This window comes from Papio anubis, chromosome 4, assembly GCF_008728515.1.
Source record: "Papio anubis isolate 15944 chromosome 4, Panubis1.0, whole genome shotgun sequence".
NCBI classification, from domain to species: Eukaryota; Metazoa; Chordata; class Mammalia; order Primates; family Cercopithecidae; genus Papio; species Papio anubis.
The window spans coordinates 136977461-136995764 of NC_044979.1; the positions used below are offsets into that span (position 1 = coordinate 136977461).

Genomic DNA, 18304 nt, shown 5'->3' on the forward strand with positions numbered 1-18304 from the left:
CAGCACGTGGCTCCCTCAGAGCAGCCGTGTGTGTCCTCGCCTCCCAGCCTCTGCACAGGCAGCTCTCCCCCAGCCTCCTACTTGGCCTCCCAGGCTCCTGTGGGGGCATCTCATCCCTGACACACCCCCAGTGGCGGGTGCCCCTCCTCTGCATTCCCACTACCCCCAGGCCGGTAGAGCATGTGTCCCACCGTGCCATCCACAGCTCCCCCTCCTGCACCCAGACAGGGCCCAGTGAAGTCAGGAGGTCAGACGCCATGCGCTCTGCAAGGCAGTTCCTGACAGCCCGTGTCTGGAGTTTCAAGCATTTGTCAGAGTGACAGAAACCACCCCTGTCGCATCAGGGACCATGAAAGGAAGGAGAGGAGGTGAGGCCCCTTTGGAGGTCAGGTGGCAGCAGAAAACCCAGAGCTGTGCTTGCAGAAGTGGCGGAAATATCCTGACCCATGTCCTGGCCGTTCCCACAGCAGCGGGAGGCAGCGGGCCCCCTGCACCGTCTACTCTCGAGGCCACAGGCTTCCCCTCATGCTTTCCTCTTTGTCAGTCTCATTTGTGTTTCTCTTTTCATGCTCGGTGGAGCCAAGGACCTCACTACAGAGAAAGTGACCCTGAACTGGATGTGACAAGACCCCTGGATCCACGTCCCACCTGCCGGCACTCAGGAGATGAAAAATAGACACATGTGATGCTGGCAGCCCTGACCCCCAGCTCTCCCGGGCTTTCTGTCAAGAGCAGGCCCCAAAAGGAAGGTCACTCAGGAAAACGAGATCTTTTGTGGCTTTTCAAAAGCAATCTCCAGGGGGACGTCATTAGGAAAATCCAGATTGTGGGAAACAGTGATACAAATGTTTCAAAGAAGAAACGGGATGGAAGAGAAGCTTAGGAATGGAAAGGGATCTGACGTGTCGCTAAGGAGAAACCTCTGGCACAGCAGCCTGTGGCGCTATCATTCCATTTACGTGATGCTTTGGAAAAGGTGAAGCTACAGAGACAGAAATAAGATTGGCAGTTGCCAGAGGCTGATTACCAGGTGGAGGAGAATGATTGCAAAGAGGTAGGACAGGAACGTTTTGGAGTGATGAAATGTTCTAGATCTCGAATGTGACACTTATTATAGAATCACATACATCTGTCAAGACTCACAAAATTGTGCACTTAAAAAGGAAAATTTTGGCCCAGCGCAGTGGCTCATGCCTGTAATCCTAATCCTAGCACTTTGGGAGGCTGAGGCAAGAGGATTGCTTGAACTCAGACGTTCAAGACCAGCCTGGGCAACGTAGTGAGACCTTGTCTCTACTAAAATTAAAAAGAAAAATTAGCCAAGTGTGGTGGCACATGCCTGTAGCCCCACCTACTCAGGGGGCTGAGATGGGACGATCCCCTTGAGCCTGGGAGGCAGAGGCTGTAGTGAGCCCTGATCACACCCCTGCACTCCAGCCTAGGTGACAGAGCAAGACCCTGTCTCAAAAAAAGGTGGGGAGGGGGACATCTTACTGTATGTAAATTATACCGTAATATACCTGACCTCTCCCAAAAGAAAAATTTATTAATCAACTGCGGGGTATAGGTCTTGTTTAGATCCTGAATTAAACAAACAAAAACTATTAAAATCAAACATTGATCAGTCAATCAGGGAACTATGAATAAATGTTGTCTGGGTATGTAACGATGCTGAAGAATTACTGTTGACTTGCAAGGTGTGAAGATGGCACTGTGTTATGTTCAGAAAGGAGAATCCTTAAAGTTTACTTTTTTTTTTGAGACAGGGTCTCGCTCTGCCATCCAGGCTGGAGTGCAGTGGCACAATCATGGCTCACTGCAGCCTCAACCTCCTGGGCTCAAGTGATCCTCCCACCTCAGCCTTCTGAGTAACTGGAACCACAGGCATAAGCCACCACACTTGGCTAATATTTGTATTTTTTTGGTAAAGATGGGGTCTTGCTATGTTGTCCAGGCTGATCTCGAACACTTGGCTTCAAGTGATTCTCCTGCCTCGGCCTCCCAAAGTGCTGGGATTATAGGCGTGAGCTGCCATGCCCCGCGAGTCCTTGAATTTTAGAGGACTGAAATATTTCCTGATGAAATATGACATTTGGGGATTGCATTAAAATAATCCAGGACAGGTGCGGCAGAGGGGGCAACGGAAAGAAACAAGACTGGCAAGGAGTGGGCAGTTATGAAAACTGGGGGCTGGAGGCATATGGGGTCCACGCTCCTGTGACCTACACTCTGGTGTCTGAAATGTTCCATAAGAAGGTTTATTTTTCTTCAAAGCACTCTCGCGTTCCAGGAGCAAAGCAAAGGTGCAGGGGGTGCTGCAGAGCTTCTCAGGGCCAGTGGAGGCAACATGAGCACAGCAGCCTGAGCTGGCAGGAGGGTCAGGGTGAACGCAGCGCACAGGCCTCGTGCAGAACACGGCTGCTGCTCAGCTGCCCCACACCTGGTGGGCATCACCGTGGGTCCAGTATGATCAGATCCTCTGATTTTTTTTTTTTTTTTTTTTTTAAAGGAAGCTATAAGCCTGAGTTTTCATTTGATATTGCCTGTTTTGTTTTTTTTTTTTTGGTCTCACTCTGTTGCCCAGGCTGGAGTGCAGCAGCATGATCTCAGCTTACCACAACCTCCACCTCCTGGATTCAAGTGAGTACCCTGCCTCAGCCTCCTGAGTAGCTGGGATTACAGGCACGCGCCACCATGCCCAGCTAATTTTTGTATTTTTTGTAGAGACAGGGTTTTGCCATGTTGGCCAGGCTGGTCTCGAACTCCTGGCCTCATGTGATCCACCTGCCTCGGCCTCCCAAACTGCTGGGATTACAGACATGAGCCACCACGCCAGGCCTGACATTGCCACACCTTTAAATGTTCTAATTAAAATATATTTAAAAAAAATACTGTGTAAGCCAACCCCAGCCTGGAGGCCACGGGTTTCCCTAGAGTCAGTCACACATACAGATTTAGCCTTGGTTAATTCAACGGCCATTCTCTGAGGAGCTTCCCTCCGACAGGCGGCCCTGCAGTAAGCTAGGGACCCAGACAGAAATGGGACGCTCTCTGCGCCATAGGAGGCAAAAATACAAATTCCATCACCAAGAGGGCACGCCATGCGGTGTTGCTCCACACGGGTGAGCAAAGCTGCTGGGCCCACAGGAGCCCTGGATCCTGTGGGACTTTGGATCCTACCCAGTGAGTGATCTCAGAACTTTGTGAGGCTGAGGCAGGGAGACTGCTTGAGGCCAGGAGGTTAAGACCCAGCCTAGGCAACAGAGCGAGACCCTGTCTTTAAAAAAAAAAAAATTAGGCCGGGAGCGGTGGCTCACGCCTGTGATCCCAGCACTATGGGACGCCGAGGTGGGCGGATCATGAGGTCAGGAAATCGAGACCACCCTGGCTAACATGGTGAAACCCCATCTCTACTAAAAATACAAAAAATTAGCCGCGTGTGGTGGCGGGCGTCTGTAGTCCCAGCTACCTGGGAGGCTGAGGCAGGAGAATGGCGTGAACCCGGGAGGCGGGGCTTGCAGTGAGTTGAGATTGTGCCACTGCACTCCAGCCCGAGTGAGACTCTGTCTCAAAAAAAAAAAAAAAATTAGCCGGGCACAGTGGCATGTGCCTGTCCTCCCAGCTATTCAGGAGGCTGAGCATTCCCTAGGGCTCCCTTAGGGCATGAGCTGCCCCAGTGTGAAATGCTCTGTTCAGAGATGCAACCTGAGTAAGTGGGAGGGGACATGAAAGAGTCATTCATCATCATCACTATTATTATTACTGAGATGGGGTCTTGCTGTGTTGCCCAGGCTGGAGTGCAGTGGTGTGACCTCAGCACTCTGCAGCCTTGGCATCCCAGGCTCAGGTGATCCTCCCACCTCAGCCTCCTGAGTAGCTGGGACTACAGGAGTATGCTACCATGCCTGGCTTTTTTTTTTTTTTTTTCCTGAGACAGAGTCTCGCCCTGTTGCCCAGGCTGGAGTGCAGTGGCATCTCAGCTCACTGCAAGCTCCGCCTCCCGGGTTCACGCCATTCTCCTGCCTCAGCCTCCCAAGTAGCTGGGATTGCAGGCACCCGCCACCATGCCCGGCTAATTTTTTGTATTTTTTAGTAGAGACGGGGTTTCACCGGGTTAGCCAGGATGGTCTCGATCTGCTGACCTCGTGACCCGCCCACCTCGGCCTCCCAAAGTGCTGGGATTACAGGCATGAGCCACCACGCCTGGCTATGCCTGGCTAATTTTTGTATTTTTTTCATAGAGACAGGGTTTCGCCATGTTGCTGGGCTGATCTTGGAACTCCTGGGCTCAAAGCAATCCACCTGCCTCCGCCTCCTAAAGTGTGGGGATTCCAGGAGTAAGCCATCACACCTGGCAGAAAGAGCCATTTATTATCATTACTACTACTATTATTATGAAAAAGAACTTGTTGCTCATCACCACTCCTCTCTAACAAGTTGTTAATTGCTGTTACAAACAGTCCAAAAGACCTCCCGGGAGGGATAAAACAATGTTCATGGAATAGAAGGCTCAATATTATAGGATGTCAACTCTTCCTATATTAATCTACAGATTCAATCCGATTCCAACAAAAATCCCACCAAGTGTTTTTTTTTTTTAAATGTGTTTGGCCCGGTACGGTGGCTCATACCTGTAATCCCAGCACTTTGGGAGGCCCAGGTGGACAGATCACTTGGGGTCAGGAGTTTGAGACTAGCCTGGCCAACGTGGTGAAACTCCATCTCTACTAAAAATACAAAAATTAGCCGGGCATCGTGGTGGGTGCTTGTAATCCCAGCAACCTGGGAGGCTGAAGCAAGAGAATTGCTTGAGCCCCGGAGGCTGAGGTTGCAGTGAACTGATTATCACGCCACTGCACTCCAGCCTGGGTGATGGGGTGAGACCCTGTCTCTAAAACAAAATAAATAAATGCCAATTCTAGAAGCCACCAGAAATCATGGTGAAAATTCCTGATACAGCCCTGGACCACATACTTTCCCCATGCTAAGCCCTATCACTCCCCACAGTTCTGTTGCTATAAATCACCTGTGCTCACTGAAATACAGGTAGCCAGGGACACTGATGTGGGATTTAGGGTAGGAGGTCTAGGCTTGAGGCCTGGCTGTATCAGTTAGGTGACCTTCCTGAGCCTAAGTTTTCTCATATTTTTTATAGAGACAGGGTCTTGCTATGTTGCCCAGGCTGGTCTCGAACTCCTGGGCTTAAGCAATCCTCCTGCCTTGACCTCCCAAAGAGCTGGGATCACAAGCGTGAACCACTACATCCAACTTCCTGCTTTGTAAAATAACATCTACAGGCTGAATGTCCCTAATCTAAAAGTCTGAAATCTGAAACTTTTTGAGCATCAACATGATCCTCAAAGGGAAGAATCTTTGGAGCATTTCAGATTTTCAAATGAGAAATGCTCAGCTGGTGAGCATAATGCAAACATTCCAAAGTCCAAACTCTGAAACACTTCTGGCCACAAGCACTTCAGATAAGGAATACTCTCCTTATGGGTAATTAACAAACCAACACTATCCTTTTTATTGTTTATTGTAGAGATGGGGTCTCCCTATGTTGCTCAGGCTGGTCTTGAACTCCTGGCTCAAGCGATCTTTGTGCCTCAGCCTCCCAAAGCACTGGGATTACAGGCGTAAGCCACCATGCCAGGCCTATTAACACTATCTTAGGAGACTAACACTATCTTAGGAGGCCTATTAACACTAAATTAGGAGCAGCATGGCAAAGTAGAGAAAACATGGCTTGTGGAGCTTGCCGACTTCATTCAAAAGCCAACTCCGCCGTGACTTAGAAGTTAGGTGGCCTTGGGCAAACTCCGTAATCCCTGGCACTTCGGTTTCTTCATCCGCAAATGGGCTGTTAATGACTTCATGGAAGGGCTCTTGTAAGATTAGAGATGATATTAATAAAAAGGTTAAAAATAATAACACACAGCCAGGCACGGTGGCTCATACCTGTAATCCCAACACTTTGGGAGGCTGAGGTAGGCAGACTGCTTGAGCCTGGGAGTTGCAGACCAGCCTGGGCAACATGGTCAGATGCCCATTTGTACAAAAATTACAAAAATTAGCCAAGCGTGGTGGTGCACGCCTGTAGTCCCAGCTGCTTGGGAGGCCAAAGTGGGAGGATCTCTTGAGCCTGGGAGGTGGAGGTTGCAGTGAGCCGAGATCATGCCAGTGTATTCCAGCCTGAACGACAGATTGAGACCCTGCCTCAAAAAAATAAAAATAAATAGTAACAATCGATAACATCTGAGAGCCTACTACGCACCAGGAACTGAACAAAGAGCTCTATGATTGATTAACTCCGTTTTCACAGCCTTATGAGGTAAGTACTATCACTACCTCCAGCTTACAGTTGGGGACACAGACTTGGAAAGATGAAGTCACCTGGCCAATGTCAGATGGCTAATGTGGGAGAGTCAGGACTCAACCTCAGTCACCCAACTTCAGGGTCCACAATTTAGCCATGGTACTAGAAATATTTCTCTTGTACAGTGTACAGGTAAAAGCCCTGGCCACAGCAGGTATCCAGTGTGATTTAATGAGGGAAGAGAAAAGACTCTGGAAACTTCAGACCTCCACACACATAAGGTTAGAAGATCATGATGAGGTGGAGGGAACGGAGTTTCAGCATCCTGGTGAAGAGAAACAGTGAGAATCAACAAAATACAAGTGCTCTGGGACCCCACAGCTCCCACAGTCTATGGGTTTTACTTCAAGTTCATCTTATAAGGCCAGGGAGGTGATGTGAGAACAGATGAGCTATGAGAGGAATGTTGCCTCCCTTGGTGGCAGCTCCGCAGGCTCCCAGGGCCCACCCATGTCCTCACTCAGGGTGGGGGCGCAGAACTTCCATTTTACAGATAAGGGAACGAGGGCCAGTTCAGGAGCTGGGTCCTGGACCCTGGTCTCTTTATCTTGAGTACTATGTTTTTCTTTTTTTTTTTTTTTAATCGAAAGTACTATTCCACACCAGGAATGCACCGTGTACCAGCCCTGGACAAGATGGGCTGGATTCCAGCTGATCTGCCCTTCCTATCTCAGGCCCTCTGCTCTAAAGTCCTTTCAGCATCAGGGTGTGGCTCTACCTTTAAGAACCTGCCCAACACCCCTCCTGCAGGGCACAGTCCAATCCCCACACCAGAGGGAATTCCTTCTCTCTTAGGGCTGGCAAAGCCTGTCTCTCCAGCCTGGCCCTGCAACCTCCCAGGCATCTGGCCCGGGCACGTCCCATAACCCCTCTGAGAGCAGAAACGAGGCAACCCAGCTGCCTAACGCACGGCGCTGTTGCAAGGAGGCCCTGATTAGACAATGTAGGATAAAGCAGTTCACAAGGCATTTCTAAAAAGTATGTTGTGGCCAGGCGCGGTAGCTCACGCCTATAATCCCAGCACTTTGGGAGGCAGAGGCAGGCGGCTCACCTGAGGTTGGCAGTTTGAGACCAGCCTGGCCAACATGGTGAACCCCATCTCTACTAAAAATACAAAAATTAGCCGGGCGTGGTGGCTTGTGCCTGTAGTCCCAGGTACTCGGGAGACTGAGGCACGAGAACCCAGGAGGTGGAGGTTGCAGTGAGCCGAGACTGAGCCACTGCACTCCAGCCTGGGTGACAACAGCAAAAGTCCGTCTCAAAAAAAAAAAGTATGTTGCAACACCCTCATTTTCCAGCTTCCTTAACGTAAATGCCAACTCTGTGGTCCTTATCGTGCCCGTCATAGTGCCTGGCATAAAATACAATCAATGCAAACACTACACAGCTCCTATCCCTCAGGGACAGTGCTAGGTGAGTTTACAAACTCTTCCTCATTTAAGACAAAAGCCCCACGAGACTGGGACTACTGCCTCCATTGGGCAGATGAGGAAACCGAGGCAGAATGAGGGTAAGGTCTTGCCAAGGGTTCACCCACCACTAGAGTGTAAGCTTGATGAAGACAGCATTCATGTATTTTCTTCACAGCTGCGGCCACACGCCTTAAGATAGTGTCTGCGACACGCAGGTAGGACCTTAGGAAGTATTTGCTCAGTAAGTCAATGATGGAGATAAGATTGAACTCAGTTTTTTTATTGCTGTTGTTTGTTTTTTGAGATGGACTCTGTCTCCCAGGCTGGAGTGCAGTGGTGCATTCTTTGCTCACTGCAACCTCTGCCTCCTGGGTTCAAGCGATTCTCCTGCCTCAGCTTCCCTAGTAGCTGGAATTACAGGTGTGCACCACCACGCCCAGCTAGTTTTTGTATTTTTGGTAGAGATGGGGTTTCGCCATGTTGGCCAGGCTGGTCTCGAACTCCTGACCTCAGGTGATTTCTCCCACCTCGGCCTCCCAATGTGCTGGAATTACAGACGTGAGCCACTGAGCCTGGCCCTGAACCCAGTTTTTAAAGATGTAAAACTAATTCCCTGTCCATGGTATAAGAATTGTGTTGCGTGAATATCTGCTTTACTGTGTGAAGGCTGTAAGTATTCTGGCGGGAAGGGCTGACACCCAGCTTGGAATAGGGAATTGGGATTTGATGTGAGCTGCATGCTTCACCATGCCCAGCCTTGGAGAATGACTTTTCCATGTGGCTTGTTCCTCCCAAGACAGTCACAGCCTTGGACTGGAGCTGACATGACAGACAGACCCCACTGGTGTCAGCACCAGCCCGGGATGGTCCTGGGGTGCAAGCTAAGGCTGCAGCTGGGACTGGGTCCCCTGCAGACAGACAGAATGAAAGGGGTTCTGGTCTGAGAATGGCTTCCAATCCTGCGCCTGAAGACCTGCCCCTTGCCAAATCCAGGGAGTCCCTGAATGCAGCAGGCCCGTGCCCCTGGAGTTCCCTCAGCCCAGACCTGACCTGGCAGGTCCCCACTCAAACCTGGCCACAGGCCTCTGCAGTCTGAGACTGGTGTTAAACACAGCCAAGCGTAACCACAGGAAGTGATTGTGGCTGCAGGACCCTAAAGTCTGGAGAATGACTTTTCCGTGTGGCTTATGGAAATCAATGTTGGAGACACAGGGATGCAGTCACTTAGGCAGACCTTCGGTATCATTTTTTCCTATCGACATACCATCTGTACTATTATTTCCTTAACGTTTTTCTTTTAACGAATCCATCTTTTTCACTTATTCTTAAAAGGAAGCTTCATGAAAAGTTTAAAAGAGCAACAAAATAAGGCCTGTCCAGAGATTTTGTGCTCATTAGCACACCGCGTTCCAGGTGGCTATAGCCTTAAAAGACTTTAAAATGTCAATTCTAGGTTGGGTACTGTGGCTCATGCCTGTAATCCCGACACTTTGGGAGACCGAGGTGTGCGGATCGCTTGAGTCCAGGAGTTCGAGACCAGCCTGGGCAACACGGTGAATCCCTGTCTCTATAAAAAAATATATAAAACTTGACTGGGCGTGGCGGCTCACACCTGTAATCCCAGTTACTCAGGCGGCTGAGGCAAGAGAATCACTTGAACCCGGGGAGGCAGAGGTTGCAGTGAGCTGAGATCACACCACTGAACTCCAGACTGGATGACAGAACAAGACTCCGCCTCAAAAAATAAAAAAGAAAAAAAAATTAGCTGGGCACAGTGATGCACACCTTTAGTCCCCGCTACTTGGGGGGCTGAGGTGGGAAGATTGCCTGAGCCTGGGAGGTGGAGATTGTAGTGAACCTTGATCATGCCACTGCCATTGCACTGGGCAATACAGTGAGACCATGTCTCCAAATAAATAAATAAAAGGGAAAAAAGGGTTCCAGCTCTAGCGCTGCTATTGCTGGCTCATGACCTTGGCAGGCCCGTTAACACCCTTGAGCCCCAGGTTCTTAATCTGAAAACTGGTATCATTTTCGGAATGCTTCCTCTGAAGGTCAAATAAACAGCAGATAGAAAAGGGCCTTATATAAACCCCACATAGGAGATGATTAAGGGAGAGCTGAAGCACAATCTAGCAAGAAGGCAAAACCCAAGAGTCGCCCCAAAATGCTACAAGGAACCTTGCTTCTTTCAGCCTGAGGCCCGTGGGCAGGACACTGCTCGGAATGGTGACAGAAGAGGGACAGAGAGAGGAGGCTGAGAGGTGGCACTTACAATGTCTGAATTTTGGTGAACTCAGGGACTTCTTCTTTTTTCTTTCTAAAGAGGAACCAGTAGGTTAGGAGGCCCACGATGACTGAAAACAGAATCACGTCCGTCATGCTGAAAAGAGATACTTCTTCGGCCACCGCCTCGGACACGGTGGAGCTGGTGTCCACGTGGGAGTCCCCCATGTTGATCATGAAACTGTTAGGAGACAGAAACAGCAGACGTCAGCACAGGGGAGCAGGATGCCTGAGGCTGGCTGGGGTGCCCACCTGAATGCTGGGCCTCATGCCCCTGGGGCTGCAGAAAATGGTCACTGCACTGGGTAGGAGGAGCGGCTCACTAAGCCAGGTTCCTGCCAAGACAGCCACAGCCTTGGACTGAGGCTGACACAACAGACGGCCCCCAGTGGTGTCAGCACCAGCCCAGCGTGGTCCTGGGGTGCAAGCTAAGGCTGCCGCTGGGACTGAGTCCCCAGTAGACAGACAGAATGATAGCCACTGACTCAGTGTGCTGGAACTTCCTCCAGTCCCACAAGGACACTGCACGGTGGCAGGAGGGAGTCCATGCGAGACAGGACCACTTTGCAGCAAACCCTTTCCCCAACTGTGTGGCTGGCTGGGGTTGCCCTAAATCCTGCGTGCTCCAAAAGTCTCCAGGCCTGGCCCTTGAGTGGTTCCTGATATTCACGAGCCTTGGACTATCCTGCCTGGCAAGAGTGTCTCTGTGTTCCTAAGACCTTGGGCTATGAAGACAGTTCCTGTTAACAATGAGATGTCTGGTGAATGCCGGCTTTCCTATGCCTGGGTGTCTTTTTTTGTTTGTCTTTTTTAAGAGACAGAGTCTTGCTCTGTCACCCAGGCTGGAGTGCAGTGGTGCAACCACAGCTCACTGTAGCCTCAAACTCCTGGGCTCAAGTGATCCTCTCAGCCTTCCAAGTAGAACTTCTATGATTACTGGGGTGCGCCACTGCATTCATTTTTAAATTTTTTTCCTACTGACAGGGGCTTGCTATATCTCAAACTCCTGGGCTCAAGTGGTTCCCCTGGTTCGGCCTCCCAAAGCACTGGGATTACAGGCATGAGGCCCTGTGCCTGGGGTTTCGAATCGCGCTGTATCGGTCCGATGTCTGTGGGTACTGGAGATGGAATAAGTAAGCCTTCGGACCCAGACGCTCCACGCCTACACAACTGACCCACCAATAAAAACCCCGGAAACCTTGGCTTGGGTGACCTTCCGTAGGTTGTCAGTTCTTCACAGGTGCTCTCACACATCGTTGCTGGGAGAATTAAGTGTGACCAGCAATGATGGAAACTCGTGTGTGACCACCTGGACACTCACGCCTGGCCTCTCCTGGACTCTGCCTTATGTGCCCTTGACCTTTCCTGATTTTAATTTGCATCATTTTGCTGTAATAAACTGTCATCGTAGGCAAAAAGCTTTCCTGAGTTCCGTGAGTCCTGGTGAATCACTGAATCAGAGGCGGTCTTGGGGAACCCCCATGTCACCAGCCTAGTTCCCTCGAAAGATGCTCAACTGGTCCTTCCACCACCGACACCTGATAGGCAGATCTGACATGAGTCAACAAAGGTCCAAGTGAGAGTCCCTGAAACAGCAGCTTCGGCTGCTTACCGAGGAGGCTGGGTTCAGCCCTGAAGTTCACATCATTCCATTTTGCAATCACGGAGATGACCGACTGGGTTTCTTTCACCACAAGCAGAGCACCCAGACTCAATCAGGAAAGCCTGAGTCATGTGTCAGCAATTAGGCAATGAAAGACCATGTTCTAGCTGACTGCCAATGGCTGTCACTGTCACCAGGAAACCACAGGGCTGGTCTGCGAACCTAGGGCATCTGAGGGTTGTGGGCATCAGTCTACCCCTACACAACCTGCTGGGAACAGGCCATTGAGGACAGGCCCGTGAGCTTGGGTCTTTGCTTTCTCACTAATCTGAGATGCTTTTCCAATGGTTTGAGCTCGTCTCAATTTAGCTTTTTTCTTTCTTTTTTATTTTTTATTTTTGGGATACAGTCTCTCTCTGTCGCCCTGGCTGGAGTGCAATGGCGCCATCTCAACTCACGGCAACCTCCACCTCCCGGGTTCAAGCGATTCTCTTGCCTCAGCCTCCAGAGTACCTGGGACTACAGGTGCCCGCCAACACTCCTGGCTGATTTTGTATTTTTAGTAGAGACGGGGTTTCACTATGTCAGCCAGGCTGGTCTCGAACTCCTGACCTCAGGTCATCCACCCACCTCGGCCTCCCAAACTGCTGGGATTACAGGCGTGAGCCACTGTGCCTGGCCTCAATTTGGCTTTTTTGATATGACTTTTTTTTTTGGCGGGGGTGGGGGAACGGAGCCTCGCTCTGTCACCCAGGCTGGAGTGCAGTGATGCGATCTCGGCTTACTGCAACCTCCACCTCCCGGGTTCAAGTGATTCTCCTGCCTCAGCCTCCTGAGCAGCTGGGACTACAGGCACACGCCACTGCACCCAGCTAATTTTTGTATTTTTAGCAAAGACAGAGTTTCACCATGTTGGTCAGGCTGGTCTCAAACTCCTGACCTCGTGATCCGCCTGCCTCGGCCTCCCAAAGTGCTGGGATGACAAGCATCAGCCACCGCACCTGGCCAGGTTTTTTGATACGACATTAAAGGACAAAGTGAATTCTGTTGTCCCCAGAGAAAACCATTTATATTTAATCTTATTAACACATTTAATATTTGCTTAATGCTAGTCATATCAGGATCTCTGTCAAGCTTATGAGCCACCTGTCACATTTTCATAGAACCAGACGGAGAGGCATTTAGGATCTGCTTTGACAGATTCTGGAAGGACTTGTCCCGCAGAATCATGAGGCAGCAGACACTCAGGGCCTCACTGGAACCAGTTGGGAGTGCCATGGTGACAGAGGAACTCCCCTAGCTGTCTAGCTGTTATCTATCACAAGGCAGCAGCCAAGAAAGTTGCGCTGCCTGTCCCTCACCCTCCTCCCTTCTAATTCCCCAAGTGACCGGTCCCCTCATTTTCCAGAAGAGATCTAATGCCCATGAAGTGAAGTCCTTCTCGACACAGACTCAAGCTGACTGCATAACTCATGGCAGTTTCTACTAATAAATCGATGACGCTGGGAGTGAGGTTAACGCACATCTGCACCCACGTAATCACTGCAAGAGACTCCTGACGGACGTGCCATTCCCCACACAGCGGCCAGGGGGATGCTTTACAAAGGAAGTCAGGTTGGCCAGGCACAGTGGCCCACGCCTATAACCCCAGCACTTTGGGAGGCCGAGGTGGGTGGATCACGAGGTCAGGAGATTGAGACCATCCTGGCTAACACGCTGAAACCCCATCTCTACTTACAAAAAAAAAATACAAAAAATTAGCCGGGCATGGTGGCAGGCGCATGTAGTCCCAGCTACAGGAGGGACTGTAGTCCCAGACACAGAGGAGGGAGGCTGAGGTTGGAGAACGGTGTGAACCCAGAAGGCGGAGCTTGCAGTGAGCCAAGATCGCGCCACAGCACTCCAGCCTGGGTGACAGAGCGAGATTCTGTCTCTAAAAAAAAAAAAAAAAAAAAAAAGATCAAAACCCTGAGATGGGCCAGGCACGGTGGCTCATGCCTGTAATCCTAGCACTTTGGGAGGCCAAGGCAGGCAGATCACCTGAGGTCAGGAGTTTGAGACAAGCCTGGCCAACATGGTGAAACCCTGTCTCTACTAAAAATACAAAAATTAGCCAGATGCAGTGGCGCGCACCTGTAATCCCAGCTACTCAGGTGGCTGAGGCTGGAGAATCACTTGAACCTGGGAAGCGGAGGTTGCAGTGAGCTGAGATCACACCACTGCACTCCAGACTCCAGCCTGGGGAACAGAGTGAGACTCCACCTCAAAACAACAACAACAACAAAAACCCTGAAATGTCTTCACATTATACTTCATACAAAAACCTAAAGTGGCCGGGTACAGTGGCTCATGCCTGTAATCCCAGCACTTTGGGAGGCCGAGGCGGGTGGATCACGAGGTCAGGTGTTCAAGACTAGCCTGGCCAACATAGCGAAACTCTACTAAAAATACAGAAATTAGCCAGGCGTGGTGGCATGTGCCTGCAGTCCCAGCTACTTGGGGAGGCTGAGGCAGGAGAATCGCTTGAACCTGGGAGGTGGAGGTTGTAATGAGCCGCGATCATGCCACTCCTCCAGCCTGGGTGACACAGCGAGACTCCATCTCAAAAACAACAACAAAGCCCTGAAGTCTTTACATAGCTCATAAGGCCCATTACGATCTGGCTGTTGGAAGCCACACTCCCATCACCCACATTTCTTCTTTTTTTTTTTTTTGAGACGGAGTCTGCGCTGTCTCCCAGGCTGGAGTGCAGTGGCGTGATCTCGGCTCACTGCAAGCTCCGCCTCCCGAGTTCACGCCATTCTCCTGCCTCAGCCTCCAGAGTAGCTGGGACTACAGGCGCCCGCCACCACGCCTGGCTAATGTTTTTTATTTTTCAGTGGAGATGGGGTTTCACCGTGTTGGCCAGGATGGTCTCGATCTCCTGACCTCATGACCCGCCCACCTCGGCCTCCCAAAGTGCTGGGATTACAGGTGTGAGCCACAGCGCCTGGTCTCCTACCACCCACATTTCTTACTACGCTCCCCTTCTTCACATCTTGCAGGTCACACCAGTCTCCTTCTGTTTCAGGGCCTTTGCACATGGCCATCTCGTTATTTGCAAAATTCACTCCCTCATTTAAATTTCTGCTCAGATGTCACCCACCATCTCAGAGAGACTACACCTGAGAATAGAATCTACAACTGCCCCCTGGCCACAATCCCTACCCTCTGACCCCTCAACGGAGCTTATCCCTACCTGAAATTATATTATACATTACCCCACCACTAGCTATCTCCCTGACTAGAGGGTCAGCCCTACAAGGGCAGGGACTTGGCTTAGTTCACAGACTGGCATATGAGCATTTATGTTGATTTGTTGAATAAACAAACATGTGATCAGAAGGCAAGAACCTTCTGATTTTCGGGTACCTGGATTGGCAGTGCTTGGCTTACAGACTATGGAATGCCTTTACAATCTGAAAACCACACTACAACTCCATCAGGACAGTCTGCGAGGCCGACTCTATTCCCTCCTCTTCACGCTGCCTGTCTCTAACACCTGCACTCCCAGCTTCTTTCAGCCTCTTCCCTGAGATCAGAGTCAGGACCACACAGTCTCACGAAGCTAAGGAAACTAACGCGTGACACCACAGAAAGGAACAAGAGCTGCTCCTTGAGGCTGTGACTGACTCCCCGCAGCCAACAGGGTTGGCGCTTGACCCTGAGTGGCCCCCAGCCCCGACCAGCACACTGGGCACTCCCAGCGCTCAGCCTGGAGGCTCCACAGAACGAGAATGTTCCCAGCAGCTTTGACTCTGAAATATCAAACTACTTCTGAGAGAAGACAGGTGTGGCAGGAAGGACTCAGCCATCACTTTATCTAAGGCCCTGAGCTACAGATGAGGCTACAAGGGGTAAGCACCTCACCCGAGGGGCAAAACGAGAAATAGGCCCAGCTTCCCAGCGGGCTGTGCTCACCGCCCTCTACTTAGGACATGGATCTCTCTCTCACTCAGTGTGAGCTCCTGGAGGGAAGAGCAGCATCTCAGGCACCTCTGCGTCTGGCATGCGATGGGAAAGGAAGGCCTCTCAAGGAGGTTAAGCTTGGAGGAATCCCAGGATCCAAGCAGTGTACCTGGGGGCTGAGGCCACAGATGAGTCCCTGGGTTAAGAAACTTAACCATTTTCCCCTTCATGCACACACAGACACCCACCATCTCTCCAGCCCCACCGTGAGCCACTCTCCAGCTCGCACCTTTGTGGTCCTGCCCCAGAGCCTGACAGGTGTCTGAGATGCTCCTCCTCTCGCAGTTCGTACTCATTCTTCAGACCTCAGCTCCACCATCACCTCCCCAGCACACACTTCCCTGGCGCAGAATCCAGTGCGCAATAACTACGCAAGGGAATGAAGGGAATCGGTGAAAGTATTATGATACATGCAACATAAAATGTGCAGGAATCAAAAACATTAAGTGCAAAGATTTAAAACACACTTTGGGGCTTGCCACGGTGGCTCACACCTATAATCCCAGCACTTTGGGAGGCTGAGGCAGGCACATCACTTGAGGTCAGGAGTTTGAGGCCAGCCTGGCCAACATGGTGAAACCCCATCTCTACTGAAAATACAAAAATTAGCCAGGCGTGGTGGCGGGTGCCTGTAATTCCAGTCACTCGGGAGGCTGAGGCAGGAGAATCGCTTGAACCCGGGAGGCGGAGGTTGCAGTGAGCCAAGATCGTGCCACTTGCACTCCAGCCTGGGCAACAAAGCAAGACTCTGTCCCAATCAATCAATAAACAAATAAAATACACGTTGGGCTTCCAGTGTACCTATCTGGACAGATCCCAAATGTCCTTCGTTTGTGGAGCCCCTCTATCTCAGCAAATTTTTCACGGTATCCGTAGGCCAAAAAAATGCCTAACAGTTTCACGTATAAAGTAGTTAGGTCCGAACAATCACTGCAAACCCAGCTTCGCAAAGATGTAAAATCCTAAGAAGGAACGCAGCAAGGATCTCATGTTGGAACTGTGAACTGTCCCAAGCTAGCACTTTGCATGGAGTTCAATAGAATTAAACATCTGCCGCATTTGCGAATGAGGCACTTGTGAGTTTGCTGCAGTGCCCTGGCACAGTTTGGGAGCCACTTCTGCTATACCACATACTCTGATGGGAAAACTCTGCATGTCTTGACTGACAACTCTCTTCCAGATCAGGTAGTCCCTACAGGCACTCCGAGGAGGTTCTGGAAGCCTGCGTGAGCCTTCTGCCCTGAAAGAGGCTTTAATCTCTGAGTTTCTTCTTTATACCTTCAGCAAAAGGAACAGGGGACAAGGTAGAGCTCATGTGGCCAAAGACAGTATCAGTCCAAGCAGCAAACAAGAACTAGACCAGGCTCTTGCCACACCAGCTGGCTGGGATCCCAGACACACCCCTTACCAACAGAAGGCTTTGGATGTTCTCATCTGTAAAATTAGATACAGAGCTGGGTGTGATGGCTCACGCCTGTAATCTCAGCACTATGGGAGGCCAAGGCGAGCAGACTGCTTGAGCTCAGCAGTTCGAGACCAACCTGGGCAACATGGCAAAACCCCAGTTCTACCACAAAATACAAAAATTAGCCAGGTGTGATGGTGCGCACCTGTAGTCCCAGCTATGTGGCAGGCTGAGGTAGGAGGATCACTTGAGCCCAGGAGGTTGAGGTTGCAGTGAACCATAATCACACCACTGCACTCTAGTCTAGGCAACAGAGTGAGATCCTGTCTCAAAAAAAAAATTAGGCACAGAAAAAGGCACATGTCAAAATACCAGCCAAACACATCTCCCCAACTCTAAATAGAGCAGATCTGACTTGATCTTTTATTATAAGTTAGGTCTCTACATAAGTTTTCATTATTATAAAATACAACATACAGACAGAGAAGGGTAAAAACTATGCATGTACAGCTTGACCACAATTCCTTGTCAATTTCAGTAGCTGACTGATTCCTGCCAAGGTAGCAATCAAGGGCAACAGCTCCGGTCCCGCACACCACCGAGCAAGATGGACAAACAAATCAGGGGGCACACAGGCTGGGAGGCACTGGCGGGAGCCTCACCAGCTTCTGAAAGGGAGAATGACATAAGAACACAAGGGCTCTCTGAGGCCAACCGTTTGCAACACTGGAACAGGTTGTCTTCCAGGAAGTATTCGCAGTTTTGCATTTGCTGTTTGCAACTTCTGGTCAGTAAACAAGATCGAGCAACCAACTCAGCACTGATACTGGCATGAGTCAGACACCCCAATCAAAGCAGTAACAAGGAAGGAAAGAGAAATAAAATATGTAATTTAGTCAGCCCTTTAGCTGACTGTCACTGTCACGTCACGGCCACCTAGACAAGGCTCTGGCATCCACCTTCTGCCTGCAGGTGGAGCGGGGTCATTTGGGTTCACAAACCCCTCTGCCAAGGTTTAGTGGCTTCAAGATGAGGGAAAACCCTCATAGAACCATACCCTACTGTTGCCTGACAGCACAACCCCCAGAGACTGAGAGGTGCTCGGGGAACACTACACTCTCCAAGGTGACCTATTAAAAAGCAGTGTCCAAGAGGGACTCAAACAGACTGCTCCATAGCCAGAGTGCCCAGGAAGTTTATTATCCATACTGAGA

General features: G+C 50.4%; 1 protein-coding gene across 5 annotated transcripts in view; it reads right to left on the bottom strand.

The window, feature by feature from the left end:
* The window catches only part of LOC101003939 (NADPH--cytochrome P450 reductase), a 79186-nt gene that overhangs the window by 24142 nt on the left and 36740 nt on the right, over positions 1-18304 (bottom strand). For 3 of the 5 annotated variants that reach the window (XM_009202816.4, XM_003895855.5, XM_009202817.4), the window contains exon 2: positions 10064-10255. In XM_009202816.4, coding sequence (XP_009201080.2) covers positions 10064-10255 — 192 coding nt within the window. Of the gene's footprint in view, positions 1-10063; positions 10256-15637; positions 15659-15914; positions 16044-18304 lie in introns of those variants that run through there. The other 2 variants (XM_009202818.4, XM_031664900.1) reach the window with 2 other exon arrangements.